Raw genomic sequence first — 23,169 nt, forward strand, 5'->3', positions numbered from 1 at the left:
CTCAGAATGCTTGTTATATTGATTAATATATGAACATATGATTATCATACAATTTTTTAACAGATGATATATGATTTTGTGTCAAAACAGAATCCATGAATATCCAAAATCGTATGATTTTCATATAATATGATAAAGGTGGTCTCATAGGGGTGATGCCTCGTCTCGGTGAGCTTTGTAATCTGTGATTACCTATGTTTTCTAATGATAAGGTTTGAAAATTTCTCTTTATTTTCTCGGTATATAAGAGACAATTATGGAGAAGATCCAGCAGATTACAACAAAGCTTGCACTGATCTTGAACAGCTTCGACAGGTAATACAGATTTTTAATTTGAATATGGAGAACATTTTTCCCTTGATACCAATTAATTTTCTGAATTCAAGATTCATATACTGGTAATTTATTTCTTTCTCATATCAAAGCATTCTTACCTCATTAACAATCTATGGAATTATCAAATTATCTTGTACTGGGTATTTGGGATTTTCATTCTTGAAGACTCATCCTCAAATACATTGTAATGGTGATTTTTTTTCATTACAGAGTGCAGTGCATGTATCACATGACTTCATGGGATGCAGAACCTTAAAAAAATACTATGCTCAGTTGCAATTTCTTCAGGAAAGATTTCCGATGACTGATGGGGGTCAAGCTGCTTTGCCGTTTACATGGTAAATATTTTTATCAATTCTTTTTATTTAAATATTTTCAAACTAGTCTAGAAGTAGTACCCTTTTTCAATCCTGTTAATGATGTTATGTTTAGGTTTATATGCCGGTAGTTTAGAGTTCATCAAGACTTTTAGATAATACAAGTTAAATAAGAACTGCATCTTTTAGATCCATTGGCTTGCCTCCTTTCCTTTGTTAGGAAAACCTAACAAACTAGCAATAAATAGAGTAGATACATATAGTATCCATATTAGAAATATATACCAGTACACTATAGTACATCATTTCACTTATTCAAACAACTTTTTGAAAATCAAAATACAAACTTAATAATGATAAAGATAGTTCACTGTTTTTAATAAGTCAGCTTTGATATTGGAGGAGATTAATTTGGACCTTGTTCAAGTTCTCAAGTGCTTTTTTTTTTTTACAAGGAAATGTTTTTCTTTCCATAAACCTTTTTGAGATAGCCAAAGTTATTTGATTTTTTATGCAGAGGAGCATTTGCTTACTAGTTAGATCTAATGTAGATGTACCCGTACATGTAGGTTTCAAGGGACAAAATCGTGATCATCTTTTTCTTTTAAGGAAAACCTGTATGATGAAATATTAAATGTAAATGTGATTTTATTTAAATTTTTCTGCATGGCTGTTCAGTCACGCTTACCCTTACTAATACTGAATCATTTTATGAATGTTTAAGGTACCTGACGTAAGTATGGAAACTGCCCTCAAAACAACCTGACATTTCTGTGTTGTTGATTTGAAAAGCCAATTCTATCCATTCTCAGTAAAGTTGTGTTTTAAAAAGTGTACCATATTATCCTTTCAAAGGAAAACTGTGCAGAGAATGTATAACTAAATGTAGAGTGATTTTTGAGCTCCTTAAAGAATAAGTGTGAAAACAACCATTTAAGCTTTACACGTTCACAACTTGAAAAGCTATGAAATGAAAACACTGTAAAAAGAATGTGTCATCATAAATTTTATTAGTTTATCAGACATACTGTAATATTACATTGTGTATAATTTGTTGTGCTACCTACCAGCAAGATAAAAGATTTATGATAAAATACCTGGTAATTATTTTCACTAGTCTGTGATGCAATATATGCATGTAGATTTGCCATTTATTAGTCCCCTACCGGTTTTCACCGGAGGGGACTACATGTATATAGCTTTCCTCTGCGTCCGTCCATCCGTCCGTCCGTCTGTCTGTCCCACTTCAGTTTTCCACACTTTTTTTCTTTATGCGTTTGAGGAATAAAATGAAATTTACTGAACAGCTTCAAAATGTCAACCTACAGATCAAGTTTACACTTTTGTAGCTTCTTGACATATTTTCGAGAAAATTAATTTTTTATATCCAAATTTTTTAATGTTCGGGTTTGATATTCTGCATAACAGTGCATTGTTTTCACAATTTCCACAAACCGGTAGGGGATGTGTATTGCTTATGCAATACTCTCAGAATGCTTGTTTCTTGTAGAAGACCTGTAAAAAATTTTATGTTCATTTTGCATCAACTTCTGCATGTAAATATCCCTCTCAGGTTGTCATTAATGTCTTGAAGTTTCCATTAGAATTACACAGAAGTGGTAGATTTGATCTCGTACACATCATATTTGTGCAAACACAATCCAATGGGGAAAAAAACCCTGGAAATGTTTTCAATACACTAGAAATCTTTGATTATTGATGTGTTGTTGGGTCTCACACATTGGTTAGGACCAATCAGTTTATGCATACCAACTATGGACATTTTAGGGAGGACATTTTCATGGCAAGAGAAGTCACCCTAGCAGACATCAAATTTGAGCAGGCCTCATTGCTTTACAACATTGGAGCTCTACACCCTATCCTTGGGTCCATGGAAACAAGAACAAATGCAGATGTAAATAAGTTTAATACAATTTTTTTGTTAAAGAGCTAAAACTTGTAAAATACTGGTAATTCTTGGATTGAAATTGAGTGTGCAAATTTTTTGTTGGTATTACCAGTACATGTGAATTTAATTCTATTTATTAGGGCCCCCGCAAGGATTTGAGAGCAGAACAATTAATCTCCTGGGATTAATTATCTTGCCTGCTGCAGAAAATTTAGAGGCTTATCTCTATCTGTCATATGAAGATTAATGAACACCTTTGTCTGCAACTGATGTTTGTTTTGAAGTTGAGGTCAACCCTGGGTGATACAATGGAAGGCTTGCATTTTATAAAACACCTGTTTAAATCTTTTTTAAATACACATTTAATTTAGTTTTTTATAAGATATGAGGTTATCCCTGTTTTATGCAGATACAAGGTTACTATTTAGAGTTTTTGGACATTCAGGAATTATCTTGAAATTTTAAAAATACCGTTGTTACTTAAAATTTTCATATTTTTATTTTACCACCTTATATATATTGCAGTTCTTTACATCTTATGCCGGGCATTTATTTTTCATCATTGTTAATATAAAGAGGATGGAATTCAAAGTTTTTTTCACTTCTCTATATTAATTGTCGTAGCGGGGCCCTTCCTGACTGGTAATTTTTCTAGTTTCTATTGAAATTCTTGTAAGCTTTATGTTCTGTTTTACAGAGTATGAAGGTGGCCTGCACACACTTTCAGTGTCCCTCGGGGGCCTTTGAATATCTCCGAGACCACTTTGGATCAGCCATGGTGAGCCTCGACTTTTCGCACGAGCTTCTGACGTTTCATGTCAATTTAATGCTGGTAAGTACAATTATTCTGATGTGTACTAGTAATTGAACTTGAACAAAACTTTCAGTGTTGATTTAATTACATTAGTGGTAACAAATTTTATGCTTGTCCAAAATTTGACCACTCAACGAGTCAACAGGTGGCTTATTATGTAATGGCAAATACACTGGCAAGGACTTTTTAGCTCACCTGAGCCAAAGGCTCAAGTGAGCTATTCTGATCACAATTTGTCCGTTGTCTGTCGTTGTCGTCATCGTCGTTGTAAACTTTTCACATTTTCATCTTTTTCTCAAGAACCACTGGGCAGATTTCAACCAAATTTGGCACAAAGCACCACTAGGTGAAGGGGATTCAAGTTTGTTCAAATGAAGGGCCACGCCCTCTTTAAAGGGGAGATAATTGAGAGTTATTGAAAATTTGTTGGTATTTTTCAAAAATCTTCTCAAAAACTATTCGGCCTGAAAAGCTTAAACATGTGTGTAGGCATCCTCAGGGAGTGTAGATTCAAGTTTGTGAAAATCATGGTCCCAGGGGGTAGGGTGGAGCCACAAGAGGGGAATCAAGTTTTACATAGTAATATATAGAGAAAATCTTAAAAATCTTCTTCTCAAAAACTATCAGGCCAGAAAAGCTCAAATTTGAGTGGAAGCATCCTCAGATAGTGTAGATTCAAGTTTGTTCAAATTATGGTCCCCAGGGGTAGGGTGGGGCCACAATTTGGGGATCAAGTTTTACTTAGATATATATAAAGAAAAAATCTTTAAAAATCTTCTTCTCAAAAACTATAAGGCCAGAAAAGCTCAAATTAAAGAGGATGCATCCTCAGGTAGTGTAGATTCAAGTTTGTTCAAATCATAGTCCCCGGTGGTATGATGGGGCCACAATGGGGGAATGGATTTTTACATAGGAATATATAGAGAAAATCTTTAAAAATCTTCTTCTCAAAAAATATTAGGCCATAAGTTTGTTCAAATCATGGCCCCTGTGGGTAGGATGGGGCCACAATGGGAGGATCAAGTTTTACATAGAAATATATAGAGAAAATCCTTTAAAAATCTTCTTCTCAAAAACTATCAGGCCAGAAAAGCTCAAATTAAAATGGAAGCATCTTCAGGTAGTGTAGAATCAAGTTTGTTCAAATCATGGTCCCTTGGGGTAGGATGGGGCCATAATAGGGGGATCAAGTTTTACATAGTAATATATAGAGAAAATCTTTAAAAATCTTCTTCTCAAAAACTTTTAGGCCAGAAAATCTCAAATTAAAATGGAAGCATCCTCAGGTAGTGTAGATTCAAGTTTGTTCAAATCATGGTCTCCAGGGGTAGGGTGGGGCCACAATTGGGGGATCAAGTTCTACATAGAAATATATAGAGAAAATCCTTTAAAAATCTTCTCAAAAACTTTTAGGCCAGAAAAGCTCAACTTTGAGTGGAGGCATCATCAGGTAGTGTAGATTCAAGTTTGTTCAAATCATGGTCCCTGGGGGTAGGATGGGGCAACAATGGGGGGGGGGGTCAAGTTTTACATAGGAATATGTTGAGAAAATCTTTAAAAATCTTTTTCTCAAAAACTATTAGGCCAGGACAGCTCAAATTTGAGTGGAAGCATCCTCAGATAGTGTAGATTCAAGTTTGTTCAAATCATGGTCCCTGGGGGTAGGGTGGGGCCACAATTGGGGGATCAAGTTTTACATAGGAATATATAGAGAAAATCTTTAAAAATCTTCTTCTCAAAAACTATTAGGCCAGGAAAACCCAAATTTGAGTGGAAGCATCCTCAGATATTGTAGATTCAAGTTTTATTAAATCATTGTCCCCAGGGGTAGGGTGGGGCCACAATTAGGGGATAAATTTTAAACAGGAATATATAGAGAAAATCTTTAAAAAAAATTCTTTTAAAAACTATTTGGCCAAGAAAGCTCAAATTGGCGTGTAACCATCCTCAGATAATGTAGATTCAAGTTTTTTCAAATCATGGTCCCAGGGGGTAGGGCGGGGCCACAATGGGGGATAAATTTTTATATATAGAGAAAATCTTTAAAAATCTTCTTCTCAAAACTATTAGGCCAGGAAAGCCCAAATTTGAGTGGAAGCATCCCCAGATCGTATAGATTCAAGTTTCTTCAAATAATAGTCCAGGGGTATGTCGAGGCCACAATGGGGGAGGAATTTTTACATAGGAATATATAGAGAAAATCTTTAAAAATATTCTGGGAAAGTTTTCAGTCCAAAACTCAGTACTTAGTGTGAAAGCACAGGTTATGCAGATTTAAGTTTGATGAAACCATGATTCCCTGGAGAAAAGTGGGGCCACGAAATGGGGAGGGGGGTGTATAGGAATAGAGAAAAATCTTCTTACAGGTACAACAACAAAAAGGGCTTGGTATTTACCAAAAAAAGAGATGGATAAAAAAAAAAATTGGCAGATTTTCAATTTTTTTTAGCAAGATATATTGTACTTGGTTGTCAAGATATTTTGATACTGTAATGCTAATTTGAGCAGAATTAAGGCAATTGTTGCTCAGGTGAGTGATGTGGCCCCTGGGCCTCTTGTTTGATATAGTATTGTAACGATATATAAATATTCAAATACATTGGAATTAAATAAAATAAATAATGAAGCATTTTCGACAGAGAAGATGTAACTCTGTAAGTATAACCATACAACGCACATTACAAACATTATCTGCAGTTTTACTCCTGCGGTATCAATAATCAGGGCCTGAAAAAATAGGTTAAAGTATGATACACATTCCCCACTTTTAATCTAATTTTGACTGAAAAAAGAGTGTATTATAACAATACTTTAATCTAAACACACTGAAATGAGTTGCTAGTTTGGATTTTTATTTATCTTTATTTATATCAAGAGTGCCAGCAGGAAAAATGATCAAATATTGAGCAGTAATGATCCCGCGTATGGCCTCCTTGAATCATCGATCAATAAGTGGTCGGATTACGGTAGATAACTCACACTAATTATAAGTGGTCGCTTTTGTATATCTTGGCTGGTTTACAGAATAGACATGATCGGAATTGCACAACATTTATTAAGCACAAAATGATAAAAAAATGTCAAAGGATTGAATCATTTCACTGGATAAGACATTATGCTGGAATGCACAACAACCGGATTCAACAAGTTTTACTGTGGTTCCTTACGCATCAGTTTTCTTTATATTATGGATACTTGCTGTCTGTTTTGACTCATCTTTCTATATGAGAATGTTGCTGTGCAATTACTGTACTACACATATGAAAACAAAATTCAAAATTGAAAAAATTGAAAAAAATTTCAATATCTATGAATACTGACAGGCACAAGCACAGGAGTGTATTCTGGAGAAGTCCATGATTGACAGCAGAAAAAGCTCCATCACAGCCAAAGTGTCCGCCAAGATTGTGGAATTCAACAACTTGGCTTTGAAATCTTTGGAACCTGCTTACAAGGAAGGGATAGTGCCATCTCGCAAATACAAGGTTTGTTATTATCTTACATTATTTACACATCTGTATTAATTAACTGTGAATTATCATGAGCACATTTCTATATAAAGATGCATTGTACTTTCAATCTTAAAAATTCATTTTTTCGATCTGTGAATATGGATGCAATTGCAGTACAGTAATAAAAAATTTCTGCACATCAATGATGTTTAATTTAAGTCCCTGAGGCAGCAAAATTACTGTTCTGTAAAAAATGAATATTCCATACAGATACCTTATTATAGATGAATGTTTATACATGCAATTTGTAGAAGAAAAGGTTGATTTTTTGTGAATTTGTAGGAGTGGAAGAAAAGAATGGAGTTGAAGAGCCAGTTTTATGAGTGCATCACCTGCTTCTACATGGGTAAGCAGTCTGAGGAACATCAGAAGTGGGGGGAGTGTTTGGCCTACTACACAGAGGCATTCAACAAGCTTAACGAGTGTATCAAGAAGGGCAAGGTGAGTGTGGGGGTTAAACATTGACCTCTTGATGCAGGTTATACTTGTGTGTTGTGTAAATATGCCTTAAGTCTTCATTTTGATTTACAGAGTGAAGATGGTGATATTCAAGAATCATTTAGATTTGCCATGGATGTCATAGGAGGAAAGTAAGTGATCTACTGTACTTGTATTAAGTTTAATTTTTATCAGAGGGAAGTTAGAAAAGTTGAGGAAATATGCTAAGATATGGACAGAAAAATAAATAAACAATTGCAAAATCAGTGACTTTGATACAGTTGTCAATCATTTTACATGTTATTTTTTTTCTCAATGAATTACTGATAAACATTCTGTATATTGAAGTTTTCATGCAATAAGTTCACTGTACATATACCGGTAGTTGATATTTTCCTAGGTACCAGTCTGCGAAGAAGGACAATGATTTTGTTTACCATGACAAAGTTCCAGATTTTGACAGCCTACCAGAGGTGAAAGGTAATACTATGCAGTCACTTCTGAATTTTATTCAATATTTGTAATTGTATTAGACTGTAATGATATAAAGCAGCAAGAGTTATGAAAGAGGATTATGTAATCATTTGTTGCCCCATAAATGACTGAACTTTTACTGTGTGCATATTTTTGTTCTAGGGGCCTCTCTAATGAAGGGTATAACCTTTAACCCCAGTGACCCAGATGTATCTGGTCCAGATTTATTTCAGAAACTGGTCCCAATGGAGGCTCACGAGGCTTCATCACTATACAGGTAAATTCAGGTTGAACTGAATTGAACAATAAATAGAGAGAGTGATTTTTCTACTTTATAGTTTTGAAAATTTCTTAATGTTAATTTCAGTGAAGAAAAGGCCAAACTCATAAGAAGAGTATGTGGAAATATAGAAGACAAAAATGCTGAACTTGTGAAAGTGAAATTTAAAAAATTGTTGCCACAATTTGATAGAATTTTATTATACTCCCGCTCCGAAGGAGAGGGGTATACTGTTTTACCCTTGTGTGTCTGTCTGTCCGTCTGTCTGTCCGTCCGTCAGTCTGTCTGTCTGTCCGTAACAGAAAATTCTGTCGCATTTATCTCAGCAACTATTTATTGCAGATGCTTGAAATATTTACACAGTGTTTGTTAAGGCATGCCATATCGTGGGATATATTTTTGTACCAATCGGACGTCAACTTCCTGTTAAATGAGTACTTTGTTTATTTAAGCCAAAATTTTCAAACAAATTTTCGTCAAAGATTTCTCAGCAACTATTTAACGCAAATGCTTGAAATTTTTACACAATATTTGTATAGGCATGCCATATTGTGGGATATATTTATGTACCAATCGGACGTCAACTTCCTGTTAAATGAAGTCTTTTTTATTTTTAGCAAAAATTTTCAAACAAATTTTTGTCAAAGATTTCTCAGCAACTATTTATCGTAGATGCTTGAAATTTTAAACAGTATTTGTATAGGCATGCTATATAGTGGGATGTATTTTTGTACCAATCGGACGTTAGCTTCCTGTTTAATGATTACTTTGTTAATTTTTAGCCAAAATTTTCAAACAAATTTCCGTCAAAGATTTCTCAGCAACTATTTATTGCAGATGCTAGAAATTTTAACACACCATTTGTTTAGGCATGCCATAGTGTGGGATATATTTTTGTATCAAACGGACGTCAACTTCCTGTTTAATAAGTACTTTGTTTATTTTTAGCCAAAATTTTCAAACAAATTTCCGTCAAAGATTTCTCAGCAACTATTTATTGCAGATGCTTGAAATTTTAACACACTATTTGTTTAGGCATGCCATATTGTGGGATATATTTTTGTATCAATCGGACGTCAACTTCCTGTTTAATAAGTACTTTGTTTATTTTTAGCCAAAATTTTCAAACAAATTTTCGTCAAAGATTTCTCAGCAACTATTTATTGCAAATGCTTGAAATTTTAACACACTATTTGTTTTGGCATGCTATATTGTGGGATATATTTTTGTATCAATTGGACGTCAACTTCCTGTTAAATAATGACTGTTTATTTTTAGCCAAAATTTTCAAACAAATTTTCGTCAAAGATTTCTCAGCAACTATTTATCGCAGATTCTTGAAATTTTTACACAGTGTTTGTTAAGGCATGCCATATCGTGGGATATATTTTTGTACCAATCGGACGTCAACTTCCTGTTAAATGAGTACTTTGTTTATTTTAGCCAAAATTTTCAAACAAATTTTCCGCAAAGATTTCTCAGCAGCTATTTGTATCAAACGGACGTCAACTTCCTGTTTAATAAGTACTTTGTTTATTTTTAGCCAAAATTTTCAAACAAATTTCCGTCAAAGATTTCTCAGCAACTATTTATTGCAGATGCTTGAAATTTTAACACACTATTTGTTTAGGCATGCCATATTGTGGGATATATTTTTGTATCAATCGGACGTCAACTTCCTGTTTAATAAGTACTTTGTTTATTTTTAGCCAAAATTTTCAAACAAATTTTCGTCAAAGATTTCTCAGCAACTATTTATTGCAGATGCTTGAAATTTTAACACACTATTTGTTTAGGCATGCCATATTGTGGGATATATTTCTGTACCAATTGGATGCCAGCTTTCTGTTAAAAGTCGACTTTGCTTATTTTGCATATTCACATCAGAGCGGGGGTATCACTAGTGAGCATTGGCTCACAGAATTCTTGTTTGATTTGTTTTTGGAAATAAAGTGATAAACATGTATAGGTATATTTTTTTTCAGACAATTTATGTCTTCTCTGAACATAGACTAATCAAGCTTGAGCTTCGAGCCAGAGAATCTGCCCCAGGCTCTCCTGGAGAAATGTGCTGCCGTGTCTGTCAAACCCAACGCTATCAAAGATTTGGTGGAAGCCATGTCAGGTACATGTTCATGACTTGTAATTGTTGAATTACTGACATTTTTGTTAATTATCCAATTTTGAAGGATGCATTGGAATAAGATATTTTGGATTTGCTTTTATGTATAATGTAAAAAGACTCTTTCTTTCTTTTAGAGGATACAAATTCATTAATATGAGATATCAATGAAAATTACACCACCATGAATGATAATGAATCCACAGTGTTTTGTGTTAATGTAACAGAACACAAAATAATTTTTTTTATTTTTATCTCTGTGTTCCCATCTAGTTTGAGCTAACAAAGTTTGACTATATCTGTATATGTCTTGGTTTAGTGAGGTAACATAATATGACATGGTGTTCAAGTCCTAAATATGAGGAAAATTGATAGAGGTCTTTGTTGATCCTGTGCATGTAAAGGTAGTAAATCTTCGCTTTTTAATGACATTATGTGTATAATGTCTCATCAATTTTCAGGTGTTTCAAATGTGGCTACAGAGGTTGATGTGAATTTGAAAGACATCACTGCACTTCTCGATAACGAAGTGGAGGAAGAGGAAAATTTTCAGGTTCTTGAATTTAAAAAAAACCCACACCAATTATAGAGTTTTAAATTTGACTATAGTAAAAATGGAATTTTATTTATAGCTACATTACAGGTACATGTATTTTAAAAATCTTTTTAGCCCAGTGAAAAGTATTAGAAAGTATGTACTTCATATTTTTGAAATTTGATCATATTAAGCAAATTTTGTGTTATAGAAGCAGTTTGGCAAGCGATCAACAAATCCTATGTTTGAAAACATCAGAAAGGAACTGGCATTATTTTCTGAGGGCCATAGGAAGGGAAGTCAATCCAACAACGATCTGCTCAAAGCAATGATGCTCACATTACCAATCTAAAGCTCCTCGGTGGGCCTATTGAAGACATCAAGAATGCATTACCATCTAAAGATAAAGAGAAAAGTGGGTATACTTTCCATTTATTTATTCATTTTTTATCATTTATGCAGGCATATTATTGTAGAAATTGAAATATTTTCATAATGTAAAGACTAAAATGATTGAATTTAAATTTTAGGTTCGGAGGATGATGCTGTTACTGGTGACCTGAAAAGACTGATATCCAAGGTGGAGGAAATGAAATCCCAAAGAAATATGCTGGAAGAACAGTTTAGGACGGAGGTCCAGAAAGATGATATCACTCACAGAATTGTGACACAGGAGGGGGGTAACAAGCAGGTGAGAAAGTGGAATTGTACCTGTTGAAAATTAACGAATATTTAAGTAGTGAAATATGAATCGTCTACTTAATTGTTAAGCCATTTTTGGGAGTTGATTTTAATCAACTCTCCTATGCAGTTACTCAGACAAACCGAAAGTGAAAAAGTGTTTGGACTTCTGCACAAATCATTGGTGCTTAGTTCTTGAAAATAATTGATAAATTCGATGTAATGGATGCTTAAGCATTGTTATTTCAAGGAAACTTATTTATAAATACCTTGAAAATAGTCAGATTTTAAATGGTGCGAACAATTTAAATATTTTTTGTAGTTGTATGTATTTCTACGCCAGAGTTCAATATAGTCTCGTTCAACTCGACGCTCGGCTGTCTCCGTAAATCTTTGTCGGAGATTTACAGTGTCAGCCGAGCGTTTGGTTGAACGAGAATAGAGTTCAATCCATACAATTTTCGAGAAATATTTCTATTACTGATACGAAGTTGGATTGAATTAATTTTATCTTTAAATCTTTATTATTTAACATGATTCTTATGGGGGTTTCTCGACATTCTTGTCGAAAAAGTCCAAAAATTCATATTATAAAAATGTGCGTAATTCAAATTAGAAACTACAGGTACTTGTCATGCAAAATAAGATATCATTGATTTTAAAATAAATAAACATCGACAAAATCAACTCCCGTCAGTTCTTCAGTACTTTGATTTGTGTTTGTAGGTGATGTTTGACCAGGAAATTCAGAAGCACAAGAAGGTTGAAGAGTTGATTATGCAAAATCTGAGGGCTCAGGACAACATACTTCGAGCACTGACAGATGCTAATGTTAAGTACGCACCAATACGCAGGAAATTCAGTGACGTTGCCGCAAGGTAAATTCTGTTTATATTTTTGTATTTATGATGTTTTGTGTATGGAATTATGATTGTAAACACCGCATTAATTACATTTAGATATGTAAATGTTAGTTATCCAATATGATTGGTCATGATTGGGGTAATGGATTCTTGTATAGTGATAGCCTAATTTAACTACCTAAAATTAGCACACTTAAATGTAAATTTTTATTTTGCAAATTGTGATAGGATTTGTACGTGCATTAGTATGTACATGTATTGTGAACTATGTTAAAGAGGCTGTATATTTCTTAATGTTTGTGTGTCCAGCATGTACTGTGCATTGCTTTAAAGAGGTGCTTCATTATGTTTGTAGGCGAGAAATGATGATCAAGGATCTGATGAATTCCTTTGATGTGTACGAAGATCTGCTGGCAAAGTCTCAAAAAGGACAGGAATTTTATAGGAAACTAGAAAGCAATGTTTCCAAACTTCTGACTCGCTGTCAGGGGTTGTGTAAGATTCAGGCTGAGGAAAGAGAACAAATAATGAACAGGCATAAACCCAAAGGTACATGTACAAGTTTATATACTTAATTAATATTAGCTGAAATAGTGGATTGCTTTGATGTAAGTCCAAAATGTTCTTATTCATAATAAGCATTCAAATTCATTAAAAAATAAATATTATAAGACTTTTTCTAGAGAGAATTTAAGCTTGGGTTTAAAGTACTGCTATGAATAATATGTTAAAATTAAGAAGATATTTATATGAAATTTGAATTTCAGATCCTCCTCCTAGACCGATGGCCCCCAAGCCAGACAATACAGTTGCTGACCCCGCCAGTGCTTCTATAGCTTGTGATGGTTCTCTCCCCACGGCCACAATGCCCCCACAACCAACACTGAACACTATTCCTGGATTCGAAGGACCAAAGTTAAAAGACTATTTACCTTTCATGAAACCAAAGACTTTTGGCAAAGACAGAGATAAGAATAAAAGAAGTTCTTCTCGGCCTGAGTCTGACAATGCGGGGTTGATGCCAGGTGATTTATCTGGTGCAGCACCCAGTATGCCTCAGGTATGTTAACTCAGCAGAGACAATTTTACTGAAAAATAATATAGATTTTATGATTAACTTTATCATATTTAAAGAATTTTCTCATATATTTATTGCAGAACTTGCCAAATCAAGGAGACTTTAGCAGTTATCTTCCTAGAGCAGATCTGCAGAATCCATCAATTCCACAAGTCTCTGCTTTCACAGGAAGCCAACATCCAACAAGAGGCCAATCGGCATCTCCAACATTTAGGCCCCCCTTCAATCCCACACATGTTGATGTAGGGCAATCCTACTCCTCTCCTGGTCCAAGTCCTGCTCCGAGCCCTGCCCTTCCATCACCTGCCCATAGTCCATTACCACAGCAACAGTTCAGATCCCAGTCATTGAGCCCTGTGCCACACAATGGAGCCCAGAATCCAACACAGAGCCAAGAATATCATAGCTTGCCAGTAGGATATAGTTCAGGTTCTCTTCCCCAGAGTCAGAGCTCACAATATCCAGCCATGTCTCAAGGGCAAATGTCTGGATATCAGGGTGTTCCTCAAAATCAGATGCCAGCGTTAGGTTCAGATTCAAGCAGACAAGGAATGATACCTACTCAGCCACCTGGCAATTATTACAAAGACGATCCCAGACAGTTCCCACAGGTTAGAGATCCTAGACTCTCTGCTGCCACATGTACTGTAGACCAACAATCAGGTCATTCTTTCACTCAGATGATGACAGGTCAACAGATTCCCTCTAGTCAATTACAGCACAGTCAGCCCAATATGGTTGTTAGTCAAGCACAAGCTGTCGATAATGTTGGTCAAGGGCCTTCATCTCATGGGAGTCAGTTTTATCAAAATCAATATCAGCCCACATTTCAAAATGTTTCCATGCAACAGCCACAGCAAATTAGTCAAGCACAGCAATTCCAAGGAGTTGTTAGTCAAAGTCAACAACAGTTTTCAAATTCTGTGGCCTCAGATGTTCAAAAAATGAACCAACAGCAAAATATGTATGCTAATCAGCAAGTAAACAGCAGTGGGTACCCAACCAATCAGAATGCCCCAAACAAAAATTAACCTATGGCCAACCAGATTGATCCTTACACAGGAGGAAGGGCCTCTCCGGCCAACATACACTTGGGACTGCCCTATGCCAGCACCCATCAGTCACGCCCTGCCACTTCCATCAGCCATGGCTTTTATAAATTCTACACAGTGGACAGTGGAGAGCGGAACTTGGAATATGGTCATCAGCCCCACGATCATCGTGGCTACGTTCCAATTCAGTCTGGCGGACCACAGCTTCACAATTCAAAATGGGATGCAGAATTCCCTCAAGCCCAGAAGAAAGAAAATGATGCTAAAGAAGATCCTAGGTATCAGACAGGTAAATTGCTTAATATTTACATGAAATTCAAATGTTAAATGTACATGGGGTCTATTCTGATGAACCAAGTTATTAACATAAATATTGTTCTCTCATATCATTTTCAGACGGATTTGGAAAGCTATACATGCAAACAGGCATGCCGTATGCCAGCACACACATGTCTATCCCGGCCATTGCTACTAGCCATATCAGTACACAGAACCTTTCTCAGTCTAACGCAGTTCCAGTTCTTACGTATGGACATCTTGGATATGGCCCTCTGTCATCCACCAGCCAGTCTGCCACTAACCTGACTCAGACATCATCAGTACAAGCTTCAGCTAAACAGCAAGTTTCAGTAACACAGCTGCCTTCAGCTCAACAGCAGATGCCGAGATTTCCCTCAGGCATGCCTTATGCCAATACATCCCAGTCTATGCCAGCTATGTCCTTTAGCAAAATGAGTAATGCAACACAGAATCCAGTGATGTCAAGTAATTCTGCTCAGTCTTACATGAACATGTCTACCACTCACACCAAAACTCAGACTGTTACTTCAAATGTGTATGGCAACCAAGGGAATTATATGAGCATGCATCAGCCTCAGCAACAATTGCAATCTCAGCACGGACCACAGTACATGCAATCTCAAGTGCAGCCACAAACATCTGACCGTGGTCCACAGAGTCTTGGTGGAAGCTTCTCACAAGGCCAACAACTGAGTCAGCAAACTGGCCAGCAGATGTACTACCAACAACAAGCATCAGGATATCCACAGCAAAGTATGGCTAGTTATCCAGGAGTGCAACAACAACCCCAAAATATGGCTCAGCAAACACAAGAAAGAACACAGCAACAACTTCCACAACAAATGACACAACCGCCACAGCCACCACAGCGAATGGGACATTATCCACAACAAATGGTTAAGCATCCGCCACAGCAAATGGCACAGCAACCTCCACAACAGATGGCTCAGCAACCTCCACAACAGATGGTTCAACAACCTCCACAACAGATGGTTCAACAACCTCCACAACAGATGGTTCAACAACCTCCACAACAGATGGCTCAGCAACCTCCACAACAGATGGCTCAACAACCTCAGCAACAAAGGTTTCAGCAACCTCCACTACAAATGACACAACAGCCTACCCAACAAATGACTCAGCAATTTCCACAACAAAGGTTTGGACAACAGAAGGCACAGCCATCACAAATACATGCAGTGGTGCAGCAACAATATCCACAACAGATGACTCAACTACAGCAACAACAAGCACAAACTAGGATGCTTCATCAAGGAATGATGCAAGCACAAGGGCCACCTTCACAACATTTGCCACAAGGAGTTATGCAACAACAGCAAGGACTTGTCCAACAACAACAACAACAGATGTCATCGGCGTCAAATTATCAATATCCCTCTGGAGTTTCATACCAAACTACCAGTGGAACTTCAACCCAGTTGTCCACTGGCACAGCTTATCAAAGCTCCATTGGAGGAGGTTACCCACAGGCAGCCAGAGGTGGATCGTACCAGCAACCTAACAGTGGTTCTTATCAGCCATATCCTGCCAGCCAACAAGCTCCCAACATCTACCAGACAGTGCAGGAACCACAAAGAAATCAACTTTCTGGCAGTCAGCAAGGTCAGTACAAATGTATCTTGTTAAAAAATAAGGCTACCCCAGGGAGGGGTTTTTGCATATTTTTCCTGTAAAAAATACTTTTGTATAACTGATTTAAGTAAATTAAGATAAAAAAAACCCCGATATTTAAAATACATGTATATGTTGAAGTAATGCCCTCTTTGTATGTTGTAGAACTTCAAGGCTTGTTTGACTCCTCTCAGTCCGCACCACTGCAGCCATTACAGCCACTAGTGGTGAGCCAGCCCCACCCAGCTTCTGTGGAAATGACACCACAAACCACAACACCGCCAACATCCTCATTGTCACCACCTATGAAACAGGTAATTTCTACAGTGACACAAAATGGGACTTACTTCTGGCCCTGTTGTGTGACTTTGTATTTGCATATTTAGAAGTAAGGCTACCATTTGTAAATGTTACCAACAGGCATGTAGGTATTACTGGAGCTTATGAAATTAGTAGAGAGAGAGGGTATTTGTGTCATATTGTGCACTGCAATGTTCAACTGACTTCATGCTGCTAATAACTTGTTATAATGTACATATGTTCATGGGTGTATATGCCATATTAATGATTGGTCAGTGGTTTTGTTAGTTAAGCTTTTGAACTGCTTAGTAGAATTCATTTCACTGAAAGCTAATAGCCAATGAATGATTAATATGGTAATTAATTTATAATACTGATAAGATTTGGGTGTCTTAAAACATTGTTACTTATTGTTATCACTTTTTCATAGAAATGGGTATGCTGTTTTGTAACATCTGATTTTAAAAACAAAAAACTGAACGTCCTCTAAAATAAAATATTAAGCCACTTCTGTGTGTATCGGTCCACAACACACTCTTTTATAGAACAGAATGTCCTTGAAATTACATGCATATTATAAATTTCATATTATGTTCACGTCACCCTTTTATTTGTGAGAAACACTTGATATGTGATTGAGTTTGAATTGCCATCTGTAGATTTCCATTGCCCCCCAGCAAAAATCTCACCGACGTCAAGATTCCAGTGCCTCTACAACCTCCCTGGACGACATTTTATCCACCAGTCCAAGTATTCCCCCAAAATCCGCTACTGACCATATGCTTACCCCCAAAGTTCTTACTGCACAGGTACTGCACAAGAAAAATAAATATGGAATAACTGTAAAAATATAATATTGTGTTTGTACGTATTGTAGATCAAGGTTCTATTCATAAATGTACCTGAAGTCCTGACAAGTGTAAAAATAGCATTTAGATGGCATTTCATAAGGAATGCCCATAATATTTTGGGGGGGAATCATATTGGCTTTGATGTTTTTGGTTTAAAAAAAAGTGTTTTGATGTAGGAAATTGAACAACAAAAAGAGGAAGCTGTGTTGAAGAATCAGTTAGCTCGACAGTCCTCCAAGGGCCCATTCACTGACCCCCTGGTGAAGGACAGATTTGTAGGGGAGGTGGAGAAACTGGCCAAGTATGTGGAGAGTCTGACGAAACCAACGTGCTCAGGGCCCACCAACCTGGATCTGGCCTGGAAGGTAACTCTCTAGTACAGTCTCATAAAAAAATAAACATTTATCAGCATTACAAGGTCATTAGCTACAATAACATTTTGAGTGACGTGTATATGCGTCATCATGTACCGAGTACCTGTGTCAGGCTGTACTTATTTTGATTTCATATTTCATTTTTTAAGCTGCTCTTACTCAATAGTACAGTGTATTCTGATTTGATATTTCTGCATGCATGTTGACTGATGATATGTTCATTAACAGGAACTTACAGATGAACAGGATAGAGGGGGAAAGAAGTCTTCTATGGCCATTGCTAGATGCTACCCAGCCAAAAACAGAGAACAGGACAGCATGCCATGTGAGTTACTTTACCTAATGGTATATAAATTTAACAACTAATGTACAGGAAAATCAACTGAACAGGAAATATGCATGGTTGATTTCTATAAATATACATGTACCCTATAGCATTATAATATATATATATATATATATATATATATATATATATATATAATAATAATGATGATTATGTCTTAGCTATTACTGATCCTAACTTAACCAAATTTGCAAAGATGGTGCTTCTTATGATACAAAATCATAATTTTTAAAACAATATTGTATCATATGATACTATATTGTATCATAAAATATTGTATATTGTATGGTATCATAGGTTTCAATATCATATTTTATATTAGTGTATTGATAAACATTGTATCTTTACAATACCCTATGAAATGATTATCAAACAATTATTTTTTAACATATGATAAACCATATTGTGTCAAACCACAGTATCCATGAATATTCAAGATCTTTAACGTGATGCCATGTCGCAGTGAGCTTTGTAATCTGTGATTACCTATGTTTCTAAATTCTAGTTGAAGATACTGTGTTTTAAAATCTATTTGAAATTATATTTTTTATTGCTAAATATTTTAAAAGACTTTTAAGTACTAAAATAAATTTTCCAGATGATGAGAATCGAATAGTACTTGCCACGATGAAAGATGATTACATCAATGCAAGTTCTGTAGTGGTGAGCTTTTTAATGATTATACATACCGGTAACCAAATCGTCAAAAAATTTATCTTCTGTCACCCAATTCTTTCTTTCATTCATGCATTCATGGAGGAATATCTGCTCAATAGAATTTAAGACAGCTGAATTATGATTTTAATTTGTTCTTACTTATTAGAAATTGTTATGAAAGAAAATGCTTGAAATTATGAATGCATTAATAAATATGAATGTATTATTAGCTGAAATATTTTTGTAACTACATATACTTTATATATTGGTATGTTTTTATAATTCTTCATCACCATTTCTTAAAATTTATGCAGGACTTGTCACCTAATTGCCCAAAGTTTATCACAACACAGTCACCACTTCCTGTTACACTCACAGACTTCTGGGTAATGGTATATGAGCAGGGGTCAGAGGTCATTGTGATGCTCTCCAGTGAAACGGAGCAAGGAAAGGTAAGTCTTATCTTAGGAACTGTTGGGAACTAACGATGTATTATATTTTGGGTCATTGAATATTATTTGCATATCATAATGCAATGTAACAAATTATATATTTTTTCAACAAAGAAATTCCCAGAGTATTGGCCCCAGCAAAAAGGACGAACTGAATACCATGGTCCTATAACCTTGACTCTTCAAAGTATAAAGGACAAGGTCAACTGGGTGGAAAGAATTATTCATGTAAACCACAGTGAGGTTAGCATGTGTATAATTACATTAACGTTGTATATATGTACAGATGTATTCTGTGGTAGGTGATAAATGGAAATACTGCTGCTGTTTTACTGTGCTGAATTTTCTTCAACTGTTTTTTAACACTTGATAAGTGCTGTAATTTTCCTACTTTATTCCTAACAAAACCATTGTAACGTCATACATACATGTATATACGTAATTGCTTCTAACCTTGGATTTATTCTGTAGAAAAAGCAAGGAAGAACAGTGGTACAACTACAGTACAAGAACTGGCCAGTCAGGTTAGTATATAATATACAAATATTGACTGGGGTTTTCGTCCCAAGGGGGCTAATATAATCAATGTTGCCCGAAAACACAGTCAACATTTGTTTTGTTATATGAAGAAACAAACCAAAATTTAAGAAATTAATTGAAAACAGATCGCCGTAATTTTCTCAGCTCAACAAAGAATTCACGAATTCAATTTTGTGCAAAGCTCATTTCCAAAATATCCTCAGCATCAAACGGTCACTTGTGATATTCCGCCGACCGTAAGAATTATCAGACAGGTGTTCTACCTGATTTTACTTCACAGTAATTCGCAAATCCTTATATCCGTTATGATAGCAAACCGTTGCATTGCGCGTTCGTTGTTTACTTGCCTTGACTGACTGTCTATTATGACGTCACCTTGTTTTGGAGTCGCGAAGAATTATTTACGTCACCGTTTACGAATCAACAAATCAGAGGCGATTATTTGAAATAGAGGGAATGTTCTCTAGATTTTATTCCTAGTCGGTCAATATCTAAAAAATATTGACCGGTCAGTATTTTTCGGACGAGCTGATATTACAATTATTGACTTCGTCTATATAGAGTTATATAGTGAGAATATACTACTGAATATAACAATATTGTATATAATATACAATATTGTTATATTGCCATGTTTGTATAAAAATACTGGAACCAGTGAATTTATAAATATTTTTTTAATACTTTCATTTGATTTTTTCCAGTGGTTTCCCTGAGAATATTTCCTTTATTTTGCAATTTATTACTGAAGTCCACAGCTTTTATAAACAACAAAGAAGTCTGTTGAAGCCAATTATAGTCCATTGCGGGTAACTCAAACATTTTGATCTCAAATCATTATTACTTTGAAAATACATTTGTAATGTATGATCTATAAGTCTGATTTTCATGTTGATGTTCATGTACAATCTTAAATTTGCTAGAGGCAAATTTTCACAGAAGTAGATCATATTGAACAATTTAACATGGGTGCATGTAGTAGTCCTCTTTGGATATTAAGCCTTTGTAATTTTACTCGAGCTTGTGGATCTCAATTTTTCCCATATAGATAAAAAAAAAGGTTAAAAAAAAACTAGCAAGATCCTTGGTCATTTTCTTGTGATAAAAGATATTCCTCTTAATAGATTGACTATGTTTCTTAGGACATTTATTTGCGCAAACGTTTAGGAACTCTTTTATCTTTGAAATTCTGTGAATTTCAGCAATGGCATCGGCAGAACAGGTGTGTTTATGTTGGTATACACATGTATGCAAGACATTGAACATGGAAAAGGAGTATCAGGAATCATGGATGTGGCCAAGAAAATGTTTCGTCAAAGACGTCTAGCCATGAAAGAAAAATTACAGCTCAAATATGCATATGAAGCCATCCTATTCTATACTCAAGACATTTTAGCAAAAGGTAAGTGCAGCATCAGTTTAGTTTTCTGAAATTCTAGTGCATGGTTTTTCCATCCAAGTATTTCTTTTTTATGAGAATGCTTCTTCCTTTTTTGTAGAAAGTGTTAAATAGGAGCATCCCCCTTTAAAATATATTATTACAGTAAGAACCAAAAGAAAAGTCATAGGTGGCTTAACTTTATTTATTTGTTGGCTTCTGACATTTTGTGTTGCATGGGATCATTGTGATTTATTTGTACGATGCATATATACAAAACATTACATATATTTGTAGAAGGAATTCTGGTTAAAAAAGCCTCATTTGGTGATAAACTTCCACATCCTGGAGAGAAATCTAACCAGTGGACACCAACTGAAGATGTGTTGTTTGGTTCTTCTATGCCTGTTAATGTTTTACGAACAAATGTTGCAAAAATGGGTCTCCATGCCATACAGCCTACTGCAGATGAGAAAGGAACATTGATTGAACACCCAAAATCAGGCTTATCAGAAAATCTTCCTGATGTAGTACAACGATCTGACATAAAGGAAAAAGAACAAGGGGCGGGTACAAGCCTAGAACAACAGAGTGATAGTGTGCACTGCAGTCCGAAACTGCCTCACTCTGGATCAAACTCTTCCCTGAAAAGCCTGGATTCTGCATCACACAGGAGCTTAGATTCAGTGTCACTGCCAAGTTTTGATTCGGCGCCAGAATCCAAAGAAGGATCCCCATTCCATCAGCCGGTCAGGCCAGGGAACCAGCTGTCTTTGGCAGATTTACAAAATCCTCACACTTTTGACTTGGGAACCAGTGAAGGGAAAAAGAAAATAACAAAAGCTAATTTTCAGCAGAAAACCTCTGGACTGTCAGATCGTTCTGGTGACCCAGCAGACCCATTGAGTTCACTTGACCCACTTTGGTCCTTAAATAAATGATTATGTTTGATGAAACATTCCATGAGAACTGAATGCTTGGATTTCTGCAGTTGTTGTAGATGTTGCTTTTGATGTTTGATTTAGGTCACATGGCTGATCCCTTGACAAAATGCTTGCTCCATTTTTTTTTGGAAAAACAAAATGTCTGTGATTCATGGTGAGAAAGCTGTCTTAAGTGTTGTGGAAACATTACATTTTTGCATTGAATACATATCTACCTTGCATAATATAGATAATGCCTGTAATCTTTTTGGTATGGAAAAAAAAATTATGGCACAATGATATTGTTAATGATTGTTTAAAGCAATATGAGCTGCAATTTTCATGATGAGATTTTTTTTAACAAAAATGTTATTTTCTACTAAAACGACAAAAACATCACGGTTTTTAAATTTCTTTTCGCCAAATTTTTGTGAAAAGGGCCGTTAAAGAGCCTTAATTGGAGCGAAATTGAATTATTGTCGTCCTGTACAAAAATTGATTTGCTATATGTTCCTTAGAAGAGATATCTTTCCTCTGACAAAAATTAATGATTTTTTCCAACCTTATTTATCATAAAAGTTTAAGTTACATGCAGACTTAGCATACTAGCAGGTTTTTACAGCAAAATAAAATTCTATAAAATACAGCTCATATTGCTTTAAGGAATCCAATTTGTGATGAAATAAAGTCAAACTCTTAAAAAATTATCAATATAATTGGTTCAATTATTTCATGAATGAACCTGTTTTTGTATGATTTGTTGAGACTTTTAAGGGCATTTCTGAGTAATTATGTATTTATTCTAAAAGAACCCCTTGTTGTGCAACTGATGAGCTATTTAACGAGAGATAGATGTGTTTATACTTGTATTATATTGAGTGTTATATATACTGTTATTGTCCATAATGAACATCCAAAATAAAATAAAGTTTTATCAGTGTACATGTCCCTGTAATTTCTAAAGGAAGGTTCCATTTGCATGTAATGGAAACATTCTCTTTAACA

The 23,169-nt window shown here is 35.3% G+C and overlaps 1 protein-coding gene across 1 annotated transcript; it reads left to right on the forward strand.

The window, feature by feature from the left end:
• The first annotated feature begins 37 nt into the window (after positions 1 to 37).
• Positions 38 to 23,104, forward strand: LOC105346943 (tyrosine-protein phosphatase non-receptor type 23). Its single transcript, XM_066076692.1, is given in 32 exon segments — positions 38 to 315; positions 547 to 674; positions 2,442 to 2,568; positions 3,260 to 3,394; positions 6,700 to 6,861; positions 7,171 to 7,329; positions 7,420 to 7,478; positions 7,727 to 7,806; positions 7,963 to 8,077; positions 8,168 to 8,336; positions 9,624 to 9,646; positions 10,066 to 10,205; positions 10,664 to 10,755; positions 10,949 to 11,066; positions 11,069 to 11,152; positions 11,268 to 11,428; positions 12,145 to 12,296; positions 12,637 to 12,830; positions 13,049 to 13,341; positions 13,440 to 14,700; positions 14,808 to 16,334; positions 16,509 to 16,657; positions 17,303 to 17,452; positions 17,671 to 17,859; positions 18,097 to 18,193; positions 18,813 to 18,877; positions 19,186 to 19,323; positions 19,438 to 19,566; positions 19,795 to 19,847; positions 20,568 to 20,672; positions 21,066 to 21,265; positions 21,539 to 23,104. Coding segments are annotated over 32 exon segments (7,209 nt in total). The 5' UTR covers positions 38 to 204; the 3' UTR covers positions 22,183 to 23,104.
• Positions 23,105 to 23,169: the final 65 nt, after the last annotated feature.

This window comes from Magallana gigas, chromosome 2 (assembly GCF_963853765.1).
Source record: "Magallana gigas chromosome 2, xbMagGiga1.1, whole genome shotgun sequence".
NCBI classification, from domain to species: domain Eukaryota; kingdom Metazoa; phylum Mollusca; class Bivalvia; order Ostreida; family Ostreidae; genus Magallana; species Magallana gigas.